The 18,632-nt window shown below is 39.1% G+C and overlaps 3 protein-coding genes across 3 annotated transcripts; 2 read left to right on the forward strand and 1 right to left on the reverse strand.

The window, feature by feature from the left end:
* Positions 1-1,301: 1,301 nt before the first annotated feature.
* On the reverse strand, positions 1,302-2,237 carry LOC128121862 (olfactory receptor 1468-like). The gene has a single exon (XM_052756904.1). The coding sequence runs from the start codon at positions 2,235-2,237 to the stop codon at positions 1,302-1,304; it is 936 nt and encodes a 311-aa protein (XP_052612864.1).
* An 11,990-nt stretch (positions 2,238-14,227) lies between these two features.
* LOC128121898 (olfactory receptor 1468-like) lies at positions 14,228-15,163 on the forward strand. The gene has a single exon (XM_052756967.1). The coding sequence runs from the start codon at positions 14,228-14,230 to the stop codon at positions 15,161-15,163; it is 936 nt and encodes a 311-aa protein (XP_052612927.1).
* A 1,879-nt stretch (positions 15,164-17,042) lies between these two features.
* On the forward strand, positions 17,043-17,967 carry LOC128121951 (olfactory receptor 1468-like). Its single transcript, XM_052757064.1, is given in 2 exon segments — positions 17,043-17,344; positions 17,346-17,967. Coding segments are annotated over 2 exon segments (924 nt in total).
* The last annotated feature ends 665 nt before the right edge of the window (positions 17,968-18,632 follow it).

The following is an 18,632-nucleotide window of genomic DNA, read 5'->3' on the forward strand; positions in this document are numbered from 1 at the left end:
GCAAGGCAGAGAAAGCTATATAAGGCCTGAGGAAACAGGAGCTCACTCTCTTTAGGCTGAGGATTTCATATAGGTATGAACTAGTGACTGGCTGCTCTGCTTCTTTGATCTTTCAGCTTCCCCCCTGATACTTGGCTCTGGGTTTTTTATTAAAAGACCATCTAAGATTTGAACAACATAGGAGTTAATGGAGGACATAAGATGATGTAGAGGTAGCATTGGTTTCTATAAGAATACTCAACAGAAGAAAGGAATCCGTCATAGCTGGAAGCCTACTCCATACCACAGTGATGCTAAGGGTCTAAAAGGACCAGTGGCTCTCTTCTTTCTGAAGTGGGAGAAAAGGAAAAAAACTGTAGAATCATATAGTCTTCCATCATACAGGGGCTTAACTCATCTCACCCTGTGTGGTATGGGAGGTTGTTGAGTTCCACTTTCCATCTGCAAAACAAATCAGGTTACTGTCTCTACTTTTTATGGGGAATAAAATAAACATAGCTATAAAGTTTTTAAATCCAAAATTCCCAAAGTACAAATAAACACAAATATAGCATCCTTACAACTGAACTTTCAACCAGTCTCTGTCTTCTTGCTTCATTACTGGAGAAAAAAGTTACATCCCTTGGGCATAATTCTCAAGAAAATACAAAATACAATGCTGTACTGACAGTGTTAGAAAATATCTATTTATGGCCAGCATATCCCAGAAAAGATTATATACTCATGAAAAAAATTAGGATGGGGAGAATGCTTAAATACCATATCGTGTGAAAATTTCCTGTAAGATGATATATGTGGGAAACAATAGCACATATCTGGGAGGGTGAAATGTGTGGATGTTTCTGAATATTGAACTCAGATTATGAAGCATATTTTTAAGATGATTACATAGAGAAAGTAGAGTTCTGTAGAAAACTATAAGATCCAGGACACATTTTTTTCATTTTTAATTTTTTAAATTCATTTTTACATACCTATCACATATCTTCCTCTCATCCCTCCTCCCGCTTCCCTCTCCCACACTGATGTAAGAAATGGGGACGTCATTTTAGAAAACTCTTAGCTCTTATGCTATAGTTTTATAAATCACAAGGACATCAACTCACAGTGGGGTCCCTAGTTAAATAGACATTTTTGAATAATTGAATAATAATATTCACATTTTTGAATATTGAATAACTACATAGAATGCTCCATTAATAAAATAGACCAAAGTGGGGAAAAGTCAAGCATTGGTAATATTAATATAAATATATCTACCTGATATTGTTATGAAAACATCTAAAAGGGGATTATCATCATCAGAAGAGACTTTTCTTTTGAAATACTCTTTTTAGGGCTCCTTTCATGTCTCTGTTCCTCAGGCTGTAGATGAAGGGGTTCAGCATAGGAGTCACCACTGTATACATCATAGACATGACAGTGTCCTTCACAGTAGAGTTATTAGCAGATGGACATAAGTAGAGGCCAATAATTGTCCCAAAGAACAGTGACACCACAGACAAGTGAGAACCACAAGTGGAGAAGACCTTGTGGATGCCTCGAGTTGAAGAGCCCTTGAGGATGGAGGAGACAATGCGTGCATAAGATGCTATGATGAGTAGGAAAGGAAGTACAACAACAAGCCCTCCTATGATCAATACCACCAACTCATTAATGTGAATGTCAGAGCAAGCCAGCTTCAGCAGTGCAGATAGATCACAGAAAAAATGGGGAATCACATTGTTTTCACAGAAAGACAATCTTGTTAAGAGCAAAGTATGTAACATGGCATGTGATGTGGTCAGTACCCAGGACAGTACCACCAGACTCACACAGAGCTTGGGGCTCATGATGCTGGTGTAATGAAGTGGGAAGCAGATGGCCACATAGCGGTCATAGGCCATGGCCACTAGGAGGAAGCTCTCAAGATCTCCAAAAAACAAAAAGAAATACATTTGTGCCAGGCAGCCTGCATAGGGGATGGATGAGTCCTGGCTCTGCATGTTCTGTAGCAATTTGGGCATTGTGACAGAGGAGAAGCAGAGGTCAGAGAAGGACAAGTTGCTGAGAAAGAAGTACATGGGTGTGTGGAGATGGGAGTCCAGTAGAATGAGGATGAGGATGATGAGGTTCCCCAGAACGGTGGTGAGGTACATGGCCAGGAACAGGGCATAGAACAGGTGCTGTTGCTCTTGGGGTATGGGCAGACCCAGGAGAAGGAACTGGGAGATGACAGTTTGGTTGTCTTCAGGCATGACCTTTCTGTAATATCTGTAGGGAAAATAGTGGGTCCCTCAAAATTTCAAATGAATGAACATATATCTATTATATGTCATTTATAAGAATTAATCTCACAGTCATCAAAATATTATCACCACACCAAAATTGCAAAAATTTCTATAGGCATAAAAGACTAAGTCTTTTGTAAATTTTGTACGTTTCAGTATTACATCCTTTAAATTCTACTCTTTTTTTATTTGTTTGTTCTTTCATTTGTTTGTTTTACAATCTGACCTCAGTTTCCCCTTTCTCCTCTCCTCCCCATCCCTCCCCGCTCCCTCTTCTACCCACCTCCATCCAGTCCTCATCTGTTTCTAACCAGTAATGGGCAGGCCTCCCATGGATATTGACAGAACATGGCATATCAAGTTGTAGTAAGACTAAGCTCTAAATTCTATTGTTACATGAGATACAAAATGTGTTAGCTTTTCTCTTGCTCGCCAGTTGATTATGTGTCCTCAGTGGTTATGATTTGCTTCAGCTCTTTCAGTTTCTTACATCTCAGTGTTCCCCAGGTCTTTGTGTGAACAGTCTTAATTTATGATTCTATACCTATACCAAAGAAAATGTCATGCATTTGAATGGCTTAAATTACCATTTAAGATTCAGGTCGGGTTTCTATCTTATCCTACAGAGCTCTGATTTCTGAGGATGAATGATTTTTCCCTAGAATGTACTGCAAGCATTGAACACACAGCAGATTCCAAATAAAACTTTCACATTCATTCTGTTCCTTCACTTACCCATCCTCCTTCAGTCTCTCATACCAGTAAAAGGAATCCATGATCAAAGCAGAAATCTGAGCGTTTTATTTCATTCATTCTTTTCTTTCACTATCTATACCCCATCAAGTAAAACATATAGATCCTAAACTTTATGTTTAATTCACCTTTGTCCTAAATATACATTATACACACACACACACACACACACACACACACACACACACACACACACACACACACACACACACATTATAAATAAACAAGTGCTTCATCTCCCTTAGGCTATTGAAATTATCTCACATTTCACCCTCCTCATTCTAAGCTTCAGGACTCTTCTCAGTTTTCTTTACCTCTTTATATGTAAAGTGGAAATCCAATCATCCTTCCTTGCTGAATGAATTGTTGGTAGATTCTCACTGCTCTTAAGATGAAAGCTAAATTTCTTTCAGGGGCACACTTGATATTGTAGTGCCCAATCTTCCCTGCCTCCACAGTCCCATTTGGTCACCCAGTGATGCTTGCACTCCATTTTCCAGTAATGCTGGATCTGAGGGTATACCTTCCAGTGCTCTGCCTTTTATATCTGCTGACCCTTCTGCCTAGCCGTTCCTTCCCATTTCTCCCACTCACCTGGATTACCATTTGTCTTTCAGGTACAGTATGTGTGGCTTTCTAAAATAAATCTCCCAAGTCTATCTAGAGTAGGGGAGAATTGCTGCCATTTTCCCATGTATCTATCTGGTAGTCAGATCCTACAGCACTCGATGCCTTGATGAGCTGTTTATAACTGACTCCCCCCAGGTTGTAAACTCCGTTCAGGAAAGACATGTCTGCTTTCATCCTGCAGTAGGGACACCCTACATGCTGACTGCATTCACCTCATATCCTTTTAATGTTATCAGTTTCCTTTTTCACTAGGAAATGCATTCATGCACTTTTAAAACCACCAATTCCTATCAAACTATAATAACTACTGCTTTTCTTCTCTGACAAAAATTTACGAACCTTAACCCTTTACCCATAATTTTGACATCCTGTTAAATGTTCAAGTATGTAATTTTGCAAACATAGACAGTATCATGGAGCTTTATGTATGAGACTTACTCAACTTACCAATTAAAATGATAATCTAAATGTTTTCATACTTCATTCTGTGTGATGTAATTGATATCCGTATCCTAAGAAGAAATATGGTTGCACTTTTAGTAAATGTGAGAATATTTCTACCCTTATCCTGTGTGAGCTCTTTCGCCAATACATATGCCCCCAAGTGCTTGTTAATTTTATGTGTCAACTCAAATCATATTAGTTTTGCACACATTTTGCAATTTGGTTAACATTTATTTACCTCAGTGCACTCTGAGAGTGAATCAAATCACCTGGCATAATGTGGTGTGCTTCATCCAATCAACTGAAAGCATTAACAGAAGGATCTGCAATCTCCCAAGGAAAAGAAGACCCTGCTGCAGAGTGCCTTTAGTTTCAAGACTGTAATTCCAGGACTTGCTCGGACATCAGCTCCCTTCCCTGACTTACAGATTCCAGGCTGGCCAGTCTCTGTAGTTCAGGGAGCTGACATTAAAGTGAACCCTTATTTACTCTTTATCTCTCTCTCACCCTCAATCCCTATTTCTATGCCCTCTTATATGTGGGTATGTTACGGCTTCTTTGGATTTCTGGAATATTCTGACTTTAATAAACCCCACTTTGCCTTAAATCTGACAAATGGAACATAGAGACTTCCAGGAAGACCTTATACTGAGGTCTCCCACCTAAAATGTTTAATTCATCTTCATTAATAACTTTTATATTTCAAAGTTATCTGTTGGCATTAAGGGGGAAATATCTACTGCAAACTTACACACAGAGTTAGAAGTTTGCCTCCCTTGCACCTGACAAGATCCCATCTCTGGTGTCTAGACTGACTAGGAATCACAGATGAGATAGTTCATATGTAGATGCTGTGTGGAGGAGACAACAGTTTCATGTTTCCTGACCCATGAAACCCCAAGTTCCCTGGCTACAGTTAACCTAAGAATCACCTAAGATGGTGCTTCTAAAATTTAAAGTGTGTGAAAACCACCAGGGTATCTTATTCAAATATTGCCTGTTTTCCTTCAGTTCTAATTTTCAATTTTTTTTGAGACAGGGTTTCTCTGTGTAGCTTTGCTCCTAATTTTCGTTTTTAATCAACAGCCTCGGAAAGTCAGTTGCTGTGATAAATGTACTGTGCTACCTTTAAATTTATCCATTATTAGATTCTTCAGAAACATTAAAGTACTATTCCTAGGAGGAGATCTATCTCTTCAGTTACTTTTAAAATAAAACAAAGTTTAAGAATGACTCCATCAAGCCTGTATGGATCACAGAGCTGGCGTTACACTGATGTGATAGAATCTGGTAAGAATGTAGTGTGCAGTGATATCAACGAATATTATCATCAACAAAGTGCCTGGAAAACAACAGTGAAAATGTTTGTAGAGGGTTAGAAGGATGTGAAAGGCAGCGAAGCACAGAATAGAGAAGTTGTCACATGTAAAATTCAACACTGTAGGAAATTATACAACCTGGAAAACTAGACCTTTGGGTTAGAAGGACATTAGAAGTTGGTTAGTCACTATCCTTCCCAACTCACCAAGAATGTCTTCAAGTGACTCTAAGAGCCAAGCCTGAGCCAATCCCTTTATTAATTGCAGGCTAATGAAGTAATGCTTCTATGGTCATGATCTGTGTACCATCCCTGCTCATATCTCCCATTCTACTCATTCCTGGGCCTAAGGGAACTCACTCCCAGAGGAGTCCAGATCCTAAAATCACTCGATAAAGACAAATTAATTAGTCGGAAACTTTCTAGGACCAATTAAGAGTCCTGTAATAGTGACTGATACAACCCTGATCACATCTGGTTTTGTTTGGGGGAAGGTGAAATTGGCATGAAACTCACAGATGGACATGTAGTCATTGGTTCCATTGGGGATTGGCAGGAATCATTCATACCTAGAACCTACTTTATGGAGGGTTAAAAGGTGCAGTTAGGAGACTCCTAAAGTACTTAAGCACCATAATGTACGTGATTTAAAATATGTTAGACTTATAATAATTCACACTAGAATTGTTATAAGTCTAATATATCAAATTTTATGGCAGCATATGACCACAAGAGGTGCATGCTTTGAAAATATTCCCATGTGACCCAATCTCAATACAACCCAACTTGCTATATACAGGCCCTAGGGAGAGATACATACACTACTAATGAAGATTAAGTGTATATGGGCTAATTTTGCATCTATGCCAATAAATAAGAAAAATAACTCCCTCAAATCATGTTCAATTATTTGTTGGGGCATTATTTTTTAAAAGCCTTTGGCTCCTTACCTTTCTAGGTGAAACTTAACAGCATATCCCATTATCATAATCATACCATTGGCCATGGAACCGTAGATGACATTTGTAATTTCTGATTTCAGTACCTGTTCCTTGCACTTGGCTCCCATCATCTGGCTCAGATGCTGTATATAGTGATATTTTGAGAACCTCCATTCCCAGGGAATCTACATATTTGTTGATCTTGCAATCATTAGCTCACTATAGATTGTATTAACATTTAGCTTCGTACATGGAAATACTGTGAGGTAGCCATAAATTCTTCAGTATTCTAAGCTCAGTTCTCTGTTCCAGTTGTGTATAAAACTCAAGATCTTCTTTAGTATTAAGTATCATTCATCCCACACAGAATGACAACTCTGCTCTTTATATAGTATTTTACACAAACATTAAGCTTTGGTTATGAAATGTTTCCTTAAAATTGTGTGTTGAAGGTCTGGTTCCAAAAACAGTGTTCAGAAGACTTTGCAGATGTGATAGGATCTTTATAACCCTGACCTAGCCAATGGATCCATCCAGTGATGGGTCATAATATGATGTCATTATGGAGAGATTGAAGAAAATAGAATGTGGGCTTATTTAGAGGAAGTAGATCACAAGCATGCTTTTGAAGGGTATACTTGTTTTTATTGCTCCATCTTTCTTTCTTTGCTTTCTGGTTACCATATCCTTTCTGTTGATGTATCACCTCAATGTGAGATCAGAGATGTTAAGCCAAGCGGCCATGGACAGAAATATTTGAAATCATGACTAGAACAACCCTTTCCTCCTTTAAGAAGTTTATTTCAGCTCTTTAGACACACAATGAAAAACTGATGAAAGGAGCAGACATGGTTGAATAGCATCCTCAACTTCCATACCAGTTAAACTGCTGCCACATTCCCCAACAGAAGAACACACCCTTTGGGAAGCATATACACTTTATTTGCTACTGTAGGTCCTCTGTCACAAACCTTGTCAGCCACATCAGCAGAGCTAGTTCTATACTTTAACTAGGTGAACTTGACAGCACCTCATCTCCATCTTTATGAAGACACTTTTCAGGATCCCAGAGAAAGATGTCATAGGAGATTTTCTCAACACTTATGCAAATACTAAATCCTGTTGTCCTCCTTGAAAGAATTATTTTCAACAATGAGACAGGTGGACTGGGGTTCTTTTTCTGTATATAGAATTTTTTGCACCATAATTAGAAAACTTTATGTCTGTACCATCTGTCTTTAGAGAGCAACTAATAGCCTGGAAATACCCTGGGTTGTTTCAAGGTTTCCCATGGTGCCCCTTTGACCAATAACTATTAGATGTAACCCTTTCTGGGCACTGGAGGTTTCTCTACAAACTGATGGCAATGACCTGTTGCTGATAACAACACCAGCATATCTCATGGAGAATCAAGCTGGTGCCTAACTAGAGCCTTTACCCATACTGAATATGTTCATGGTACTAGAAGGTACCCTGCAAACTACCGGAGAGGAAGGTAAACAGCAACTCAGCTCTAAAGCCTTTGGTGTACAATGGTGATCTGCCCTCATGATATGCTGCTGCAATAGTGGCACAAACATTGTGAGAGTATCTAACTATTATCTGATTTTTTGTTTTGACAAATCAAAACGAAAACCACCATGTTGAGGCTGGACAATGCTACCCAACAGAAAGAAAAGAGCCCCAAGAGCAGGCACAAGAGTCAGAGACCCACTGATTCACACTCTCAGGAGTCCCATAAAAATACTAAGCTGAAAGCTATAACGTATACACAGAGGACCTGGTGCAGACCTCTGTTTGCCTGGTGATGGCTGCTTCAGCCTCTGTGAGCTCACAAGAGTGTTGCTCAGTTGATTGAGAGGGCCTTGTTCTCCTGGTATCCTCGATTCTCTCTGGCTCTTACATTCTTTCTACTTCCTTATCTGTGGATTTTCTGATCTCTGAGAGGAGGTATTTGATGGAGACATCCCATTTATAGCTGTGTGTTCCAAGGAGTCTCCCTCTGAGTAATGTCATAGGTTCCCATCTGCTGCAGGAAGGAGCTTCTCTGATGATGACTGAATAAGACAATGATCTATGAGTATAGATAGATATCATTAGGAGTCATTTTATTTGCCTATGCAAAACTTGGTTGTGGGAAGACTCAGAAAACAGATGTCCTGAGACTAGGAATTGCTTTGGCATTTGTCTCTTTGGGGAGCTTCAGATAAGAGGTTTTGGTATGTAGAAATTGACTTGCTAAAGGTATAAATTGTATAACAATAAAAAAGCCTTTTGCAAAGCTACAGTCAGTCAGTTTGCCAGAGGCTGACTCCCCTGCAGCTGCAAAGGCTAAAAGTCATCCTAGAGTGACTCTGATTTTTCCACGGACCCGCGTGAACTGAACACCTGACATAACACTTTAATTTGTATTTTCACAGTTTCATAAAAATTAGATTTTACACATACAGTCCTAGGTGATGGAATACCAACCTTCACCGCTGTGTTTCCTGCCTGTGGATTCAATATGACAAGCTACCCGATATTTCTGCTGTCATGCCTTCCTGCCGTGGTGGACCTAAACTCTCAAGTCATAAACCAAAATAAACTGTTTCCGTGACAGCTTCAGATAGGTATATAGTGCATTTTAGAGACTTCTACCTCTGATTATTCCTTAATAAAGACAGTTTCAACTACCTTCACTCAGTTGCAGTCTGAATATATTAAATGGAAAATGCTAGAGATTAATAATTTGCAGTTTTAAATGATGTCACCCCATGCAGTACTATGAAAACTGAGTGCCCTCAGTCTCCATCCTACAAGAGATCTGAATAATCATCTCATCTAGCATTTCCACATTCTATCAGCTGCCCTCCCTGTGAGGTGCTCTTCAGCCATCTTGAGAATCAAATCCACTCTTGTGCTGTGAAGCCTTATACAGGAAGTGATGGGTAAATCTTCAAACGAAGCTTAGAGAGCAGCCTACACCTGTACTACATTGCCTGTGTCCTTCACCTTATTTCCTGCTGCATAGGCATTATAATAGTCCTCATGACCAAAAGTAGAAAGGTGAGGGTAACACTGTGAAATATTTTTGAGAGAGAAATGTAGAATCATCAGATGGCTTTAATGATGATAAATTATTATAACTAATTGTTATTATTAGTTACTGTTAGTCTTTAGTAAGTGAAACTTTAACATATACAAACATTATGAGGTTTCACTTTCAAAATTTCACTAAAATTTTGGTACAAACTTTACTTTCAGGCATCTTCTGAGGCATTGGAACATATTCCCCTGTGTGAGGGAGAAGTTAATGTATATGGAGAAGTTAATGTATGTCAAAAAGTTAATAACAAACTATTTAGTGATTAGGAAATATTTCAATATGTACTTTCAGATTTGTATCCTGTGATGTTGCTAGCTTAGAACCTTTTCAAGGTTTTGCAATTCTACGTTAGCAATTATGTTGCCTATGAATAGCTTAACCACATACTTCCCAATATATAAATATTTTGATTCTTTTTCTAAAAGAGTTAGGTTTTCAAGACCTAAATATACTTTGAAATTAACATAGAGAAATTGACAACTATCAAAATTGTTGGGAAAACAGCAAACTTAGACTTTAAAGGGAAATTTATGCCCTAGAATACAAACATTGGAAAAGAAAAAAAGATCTAAAGTTAATTGTGTTAGGAACTTAGAAAAAGATGAATGCCTTAAACTCAAAGGGATCAGGGAAAAAGAAATTACATGCACAAACAAACAAACACATGCATGCACACACACACACACACACACACACACACACACACACAAGCACACACAGACATATAAGGAGAGAGACAGACAGACAGACAGAGACAGAGAGACAGAGAATCAGTTTAAATTGAAAATCAAATCTCAAAATAATTCAATGAAGCCAAAAGCTGATTCTTTTAATAGAGTAATTTAAAAAAAGCCACTAGCAAAGCTAAAAAAAGCAAAGTGGGCATAAGTTCCAAAGATGAGAAATTAAAGAGGAGGCATGTTACACATGCCAAGAAAAGTGAGAGAGTAACAAAGAATGCTGTGAGCAGCTCCATCCCCACAAATGATAATCTAGATCAAAGCAGCCAATTGCTTTAAACACAGAGCATTTGCAATTACTTCAGTGGTTTTCAAATAACCCACCATTAGCTTACTTAAAAATCTAAGCTGGAATTACACATAAATCCTGAACTTTCCCTGAACACACAAAGGGTAAGTATGCATCTGACTTTCTCTTCATTTCCACCTTCCACTAAGTATGTTCAGGAGTGATCAGTAGCCATCATCAGTTCCCACCTCAGGGCTTTGAAAGAATTGGTCCTAGATAGGTCCTGGGCAATTATTGTATCTTTAATAAGCCATGCAGGATCTGGACTCCACTGGGATGCAGAGCCCCTGAGTCCAGAGATGTCTAGAAGGGGATATGTAAGAAGGTGTTGACTACGGAGGCTGTTCTTTCCTGTCTTATAATAAATAAAAGTGACCAGGGTCTGAAGCAGGAACCTTAATATACCCTCAGTCATCCTAGATAAATTGTCAGGAGGTACCTTACTGTCCTTCAAACTATGGATCTTGCATTTCAAGTTTTATGACAGTATGACTGGCAGTTTTCAGGTAGGATAACATTCTTTGCCATTTCTGTACTACGTAACACTGTCATACTGTAGAAATACCTTGCTCCACAGTTACATTGATAATAATTTTGCTAATAATGGGGTTATTACAATTACTTACTAGGCAAGTCTTTTTTCATTTCAACCTAATAACAGCTCTTTGGGGTAGGGCAATGCTGGTGTTCTTAAACATTCTTTTATTACATCTTTAGCTTCAGAACATTAGTAAACTTTGAACAGATCTCCTATCCAAAAGAACTTGCTCCTTATCACAACACATTAACCACATTATTGACATCACATGAATGTCTATTTATAAACCAGAGTCAGTGTTTTCAGAGAATCCCAGTTGAGCTGCATGTATAGTAACTGGTAGAATCATATCCATAGGAGATTCTCATCTGCCATTTGGGTCGATAATTGAAGAAGTGAAGTCCATTGGTCAGCAGCAGCAAGCTTCACAGGTGGCCTCTGCTTTAAAATCTCTGCATGTAAGTCTCCATAAGACATGGGCTCCACTCATTCACAGAATAAGAATAATTCTGAGATACTAGGCACACGATCTCACCTGTAATGTTCTTCCCTTTGTCACCAAACATAACATGCAAGTGTTAAACTGTTAGTACAACTGCCCTGAGGACCATCAGCAGGATGGAGACTCCAGCAGCTGGACTCAGCCAGACAGTGTCAGTGAAAGGATTTCCCATCTCTTTGTGTGTTGTTCATTTTCTTAATTTTTTTTTCAGTTAGAGGTGGAACTCAGGGCCTTGGGCATGCTAGATAGCTACAGTACCACTGAGCTAAATGCCAAGCCCCTTTTCCCACATGTCTTGGTGCTTCTCATGACTTCTTTGCTAACTTTGATATGGACTGGGGTTCATTAGACAGAATTATCTAGAAGAAAACAGAACAGAACAAATATCTGTTTGAAAGATACAGCCCACATAACTGGGAATTGGTAAGTCCAGTAGCTGCAGACCAGATTCCCTGGAAGAGTGGAGGTTATAGTGTCAAATCCAAGGCAGTCTGGATGATGTTTCTCAAGAAAATGTAGATTTTCTCTTTTTTCTTCCAACTGCTCATGTGAGGCTTGTTATATTAGGAAGGATTAAAGTTATTTTCCCTGATAATGTTACCTACTAATTTAAGGGTTAATAACATTGCAAAACATCTTCATAGAAATATTCAAAACAATACTTTGACCAAAATTGCTATCAAGTCCTATACCACTTCTTACAATAATTAACTATCAAGTTAGGTAGTTAGATATGAATATCTGAAGATGAACTTAGGTGAAGGATTAAACATGCATACTGTTTCATATTTGTTTATTTTTCTGGTCTTTATAAAAATACCCATCATAATTATTTTCCTACATCATTATCTGTAGAATAATATGAATTGAAGGATAAAAGTTTTGAATCATGAGTACTTTTTAAAAGAGCAAAACATCTTCACCACCCTAATACTTTCCATAAATACAATGATATCTCTGAAGCTAACCACAAGAGCGTCAAGTTTTCTCGGTAAAAAGTCAAGTTTAATGACTTTATACTCTTGGGAGACTGAAGAAGAACAATTATTTGGATTTAATGTGCATTTCTGCCTTAGATTTGAAATATTCTTGTCTCAGTCTACAGCACAACCTGGAAATCTTTGTGAACACTGGGTCACATTCATGCAGGGTTGGCGTTATTTCAGTATGAGGGCAGGCATGACCTTTCTTGCATGAAATCTACACTCTGGCAACAATAAATGTGAACCAGTGATCAGGGACATCGGTAGCTGTGAGGTGAGTACCAGATGCTGGGGCACCAGGGTAGAAGGTCTTATTGTGTGTAGGAACATAAGAAAGTATTGACTTAGCAAATAGCATGTCATATTGTGGAAAGATGGGTTGGACAAGCCACACCACAAAGGAGAGGACATGATAGACTAGGAGAACACCAAATAAGAAATTATGGAGGCACAAACTTCAATTTGAAGTACAGCATTGCTGAAGAGAAGAATACAGGCACTGGGTAAGGCCATATTGGACTGTAGAAGTTGGTATGAGTCAGGAAAGCAAGTACTGATTGTGCAAATGAAATGAATTTTGTCCTTAAGAACAAGATAGTCATCTGAAGAATGAATCAGGAAAGAGAGGACTGTATTTCCATCTCAGAATGCCTGTGTGGGTTAAACATACTGAAGACAATACTGTTGAGACATGGGACATGGGATGGAAGTGAATGCTGACTTCAATATTTCAGACAAGATATGGTGGCCTCCAATTCTAAGAATATGATTGGATGGTTTTAAGTGGATGGATAAAAGGAAGATGAAGATGAGCATCTAAATGATGCAATAGAGTTCAAGGTAAGGAAAAATGATGTGCAATAAAATTCATATAATGCCTCTTGAATTGCTTTTTATTACATTGTAAGAAACAAGAGACATGGGAGAAAGATGTTGGGAGAAGAAGGAGTAAACTACTCTTGGGATGTATTGAGCCTTCAATGCCTGTGGGGGAAAAAACAAGGAAGATGATTAGTCAGCAATGAAGTAGTGAATTCTATAGATTACAGAGATAGCTACACCTGACTTTTAAATGGTACTTTGGCACATTAAAGTATTTGTGTTTATCTTGGGGCTTATATAGAATTAAAAGGACTAGGTGTACAAAAATCCTTCAAGAAAATTCACAGAATAAAACTATAAAACTGTGGACCACAGTTGCCTAGTATAAGTAGGTGGGCAGGAAATAGATATGTCAATACATTTTGTGTATCAGAAGCAGTTAGGAGTCATTAGGCAATACTAGACAATTAGAACATGCTAAAGCAATGTTAAGAAAAGCCATTCATGGTAATAATGAGTGAACATATTTGGATATAGAGATTACAGTTATTTTGATGAGAGTAAGATTAACTACTATAGAACTTGCAACATGCCATGTGTGTAATAGAAACGACTGTTTTCACTACGTCATGGAGATGGCTTGATGGGGCTGTCAGCAGAGTATAAAGGACTAGGGTTGTATGCATCTGTTACCAGGGACAACTGGAGAAGTTAAGGTATCAAGGTTATTCTATACTTGAGTGAAGCAAAAATTATAAAAATTAAAGAATATAAATAATGAAGAAAAATTCTTTCTAAAGTAAGGAAATGAAAAAAAGATTAGAAGTGGTCTATGAACTCACACATGTTCAACCAATAGGAGTTTATAAAACTATTAATTATTTTCATTAAAGTCATTAGAGGCAGATCATGACTGGAAACAACCAAAGTGTCCTCCCCCAGTTTCTTCTTCTGGGCCTTTCCATTCCCCCAGAGCACCAGATCCTGTTCTATGCCTTGTTCCTGGCCATGTACTTCACCACCATCCTGGGAAACCTCATCATCATCATCCTCATTCTACTGGACTCCCATCTTCACACTCCCATGTACTTGTTTCTCAGCAACTTGTCCTTCTCTGACTTCTGCTTCTCCTCTGTCACAATGCCCAAATTGCTGCAGAACATGCAGAGCCAGGACCCATCCATCACCTATGTGGGTTGTCTGACACAAACGTACTTTTTTATGGCTTTTGGAGACATGGAGAGCTTCCTACTTGTGGCCATGGCCTATGACCGCTATGTAGCCATCTGTTTCCCCCTTCATTACAACAGCATCATGAGCCCCAAGTTCTGTGCCAGTCTTTTGATGCCATTGTGGATGTTGGCCACATTCAATGCCATGATGCACACCCTACTCATGGCTAGATTGTCTTTTTGTGAGAACAATATGATCCCCCACTTTTTCTGTGACATAACTGCAGTCCTGAAGCTGGCCTGCTCAGACACTTATATCAATGAGTTGATGATATTTATTATGGGAGGGCCCATCATTATTGTACCATTCCTACTCATTGTTACATCCTATGCAAGAATTATCTCCTCCATTCTCAAGGTTTCTTCTCGGGGCATCTATAAGATATTCTCCACCTGTGGATCCCACTTGTCTGTGGTGTCTCTATTCTATGGGACAGTTATTGGTGTTTACTTATGTCCATCAGCTAATAATTCCACTGTAAAGAAGACTACCATGGCCATGATGTACACAGTGGTGACTCCCATGCTGAATCCATTCATCTACAGCCTGAGGAACAGAGAAATTAAGGGGGCTCTAATAAGAATTATCTGCAATAGAAAAATCTCTTTGTAATTGTAACACATGGAATTTTACCTATTTTATGTAATAAATGTATCGATATTAATATGTTATGTCAGATGTCCCTCAAGACCTACATGAAAGGGCATGCCACGTAAACTGTTCAATACACAAAAGAGGAGGTTTAGTAGAGTAGTCAATGGAGGAAAGATTGTCTTTGATATCTGGCTATGTCTTCGTCCTCACCAGCATTTGTTGCAGTTATTTTCTTGGATACTAGGGCACAAATGCTATGAAGGGGGAAAGGGAAAAGCAGGGGGAGGATTTTAACTGGGGAGGGAAGAGGGCATTACAGAAAGAGGGATGAAGCAGAGATCAATAAAATTCAGGATGCTTGAACAGGCCATAGGCAAACACATTATTTCATAATCATACTTATAAATACATATATAGTGTATATGAGTATATATGATGGAGTTATGAAACATGGTATGAATACTCCTCACAAGAGCCATAGACTACTCAACAAAAATCCCGGTGCCAGTTATGAGAAATCTCCCTTCCACTTGTTGGTCAGTAGAGTCCAAGAGACTCCAAAAAAAAAATACAGGCTATTACCCCTGCTCTTGTTTTCCTCATAGAACTTGAAGATATGTTCCTATTGGTGAAGACACCATACATTTCAGACATAGGACTTGGGAGAATTGAGCTAAATCTGACTCAGAAGGCCCTGCGTTGGGGACTAGCCCTCAGGATTGGAAGGTGCTATGCAGGAAGCAAGGGGAGAAAAACAAAGAATAGTCATACCCCACTGCAAAGTTTATAAACCACAACAACGACAAGTGGGGGAAGGCATCCCAGTGGTGCAATAGTCACACTTATGTCTTGGGGTAGCCAAAAACTGGCTAATTCTACTTACATTTCAAACAATAGGAAGGAACTCATGCCTTGTTCTGCAAACCTAGCCAGTCATAGACCCTAGAGGAGAACCTACTACTGCCATTTTCCTAAACTAACATAGTTTCTACTTGTATACTCAGAGAAAAGTATAGCTCTCATTACTCAAAAAAAGAACCATTTTGGCAACAGATGAAAACTCTTACAGAGATCCACAACTGGCCAAGATTCAGAGAACATGTGACTGTGGTGTGTCTAGTCCCAACTGTTGTAACTTCAGTACAACCACTATACCCAAGCCTAGGGCACCATCTTGGAAGAGGGAATAAAAATTATAAAAACCAGAGAACCAGTGCTGTACTTCAAGATAATGTCTTCTAGATGTGACAGGGAAGCAGCACCCATGAACCCTCAACTCCCTCGATGCATTTGAAATCAATAGAAATCATGGCAATTTAGGAAAATGGCAATAAATGGCTCATGTGACAGGGAGAATCAGTTTTCTTCAAGGTCTAGTCCCCCATGGATTATCCTATGTCAAGTGGTTATCACAAAAAGCACATACATACTAGCAAGACTAAATAGATGTGTGTGTATGTGTGTGTGTGTGTGTGTGTGTGTGTGTGAGAGAGAGAGAGAGAGAGAGAGAGAGAGAGAGAGAGAGAGAGAGAGAGAGAGAGAGAGAACATAATTAAAGAAGATTTGGTCATGAGTTTGAAAGGGAGACATGAGATGAATTAGAGAGGAGAGGTTGAAGGATATCTCACTGAAAGCAATCTTTTTAAATGGTGCATGATTTCTTTTTCCTACATGTTTACCCCTCTATAATTCTAATACACATTGTCTAAGTGTGCAAACTCTGAATTCAGCTGCATTAAATGCTGTCAGTCCATGAAGATACAAGCAGTCATGCTTGGGTGTAGCATTTCAGAGGAAGTTGCTTAAATCTCTTGATGTTTCTACTCTTTTGTCGGCTTTGAGACATGTGATAGACTCATTAGCCAGTATTTTCTCATTAGGATACTGGAGATGAAAAATGATAATGAGCAACCAAACTGTCATCTCCAAGTTCCTCCTCCTGGGCCTACCCATCCCCCCCCCAGAGCACCAGCTCCTGTTCTATGCCCTGTACCTCACCACTGTCCTGGGGAACCTCATCATCGTCATCCTCATTCTACTGGACTCCCATCTCCACACTCCCATGTACTTGTTTCTCAGCAACTTGTCCTTCTCTGACCTCTGCTTCTCCTCTGTCACAATGCCCAAATTGCTGCAGAACATGCAGAGCCAGGACCCATCTATCACCTATGTGGGTTGTCTGACACAAATGTACTTTAATGATTTTTGCAGACATGGAGAACCTCCTTATTCGGTTTATGGCCTATGACCACTATGTAGCCATCTGTTTCCCCCTTCATTACATCAGCATCATGAGCCCCAAGCTCTGTGTGCATCTTGTAGTGCTGATCTGGGTATTTACCATGCTTTGTTCCCTGTTGCACACTCTACTCTTGGCTAGATTGTCATTCTGTAGGGACAATGTGATACCCCACTTTTTCTGTGACATATCTGACTTGTTCAAGTTGGCCTGCTCTGACACATATATTAATGAACTCTTGATGTTTATCTTGGGAGGGCTCATACTTGGCATCCCATTCTTACTCATTATTGTTTCCTATGTACGAACTGTCTGCTCCATCCTAAAGGTTTCATCTTCTCGGGTTATCCACAAGATCTTCTCCACCTCTGGCTCCCACCTGTCTGTGATGTCACTGTTCTATGGGACAATTATTGGGCTATACTTATGTCCAAGTAATAACTCTACTGTAAAGGATACTGTCATGGCCATGATGTACACAGTGGTGACTCCCATGCTGAACCCCTTTATCTATAGCCTGAGGAACAGAGATATGAAAGATGCCCTGAGAAGGGTCCTTTGCAAGAAGAAAATCTCTTTATAAGGCAACACTGGGACTTTTACTTATATTTACCTAGTAAATATATTGATATTAATATTACAGAATGTATTCCTACAATAGGACCCACATTCAAGAACACACTGCATAATATTTCCTTTTGCAAAATCCAGTTTTTCAAAGTAGTTCAGTTAGGGATTGGGACCTTAGAAACTCAATGATGCCATCCTCTGCCTTGTATGTGTGATTCTAGAAAAGCATTAGTAAGAGCCACTGTTTTATCAGTTCTCCATTCCTACATTCCTTTTTAAAATTGACAATAGATTCTTCTCTCATACAATGCATCACAACCACCATTTCCCCTCCCTCCAACCCTCATAGCTTATAGCTCCCTTTTCCCCTAATCCGCTCCTCCTCCATTTCCTCTTCATAAGAGAGCAGGCCTCCAAGAGAAGACAGTGACACGTGAAAAAGCAAGATACAATAATGCAAGGCAAAAGCCCTCATATCGAGGCTGGAGAAGGCAACCCAATAAGAGGAATGGAGTCTCAAGAGCAGGCAGAAGAGTTAGAGCTATGTTTGCTCCCAAGATAACAGCCCTAACATATACTCAGAAGACCTGGTATAGACCAATTCAGTCTCCGTGCTTGCCATTTCAATCTCTGTGAGCCCATGTGAGTCCTGCTTAGTTGATTCAGTGGGCCTTGTTC

The sequence above is a fragment of the Peromyscus californicus genome, unplaced genomic scaffold (genome assembly GCF_007827085.1).
Source record: "Peromyscus californicus insignis strain IS unplaced genomic scaffold, ASM782708v3 Scaffold_3__1_contigs__length_106647218, whole genome shotgun sequence".
In the NCBI taxonomy this organism is placed as follows: domain Eukaryota; kingdom Metazoa; phylum Chordata; class Mammalia; order Rodentia; family Cricetidae; genus Peromyscus; species Peromyscus californicus.

Bases quoted from the DNA above. Each gene is read 5' to 3' on its own strand.
- LOC128121862 (XM_052756904.1), bottom strand. From the start codon at position 2,237: ATGCCTGAAGACAACCAAACTGTCATCTCCCAGTTCCTTCTCCTGGGT.
- LOC128121898 (XM_052756967.1), top strand. From the start codon at position 14,228: ATGACTGGAAACAACCAAAGTGTCCTCCCCCAGTTTCTTCTTCTGGGC.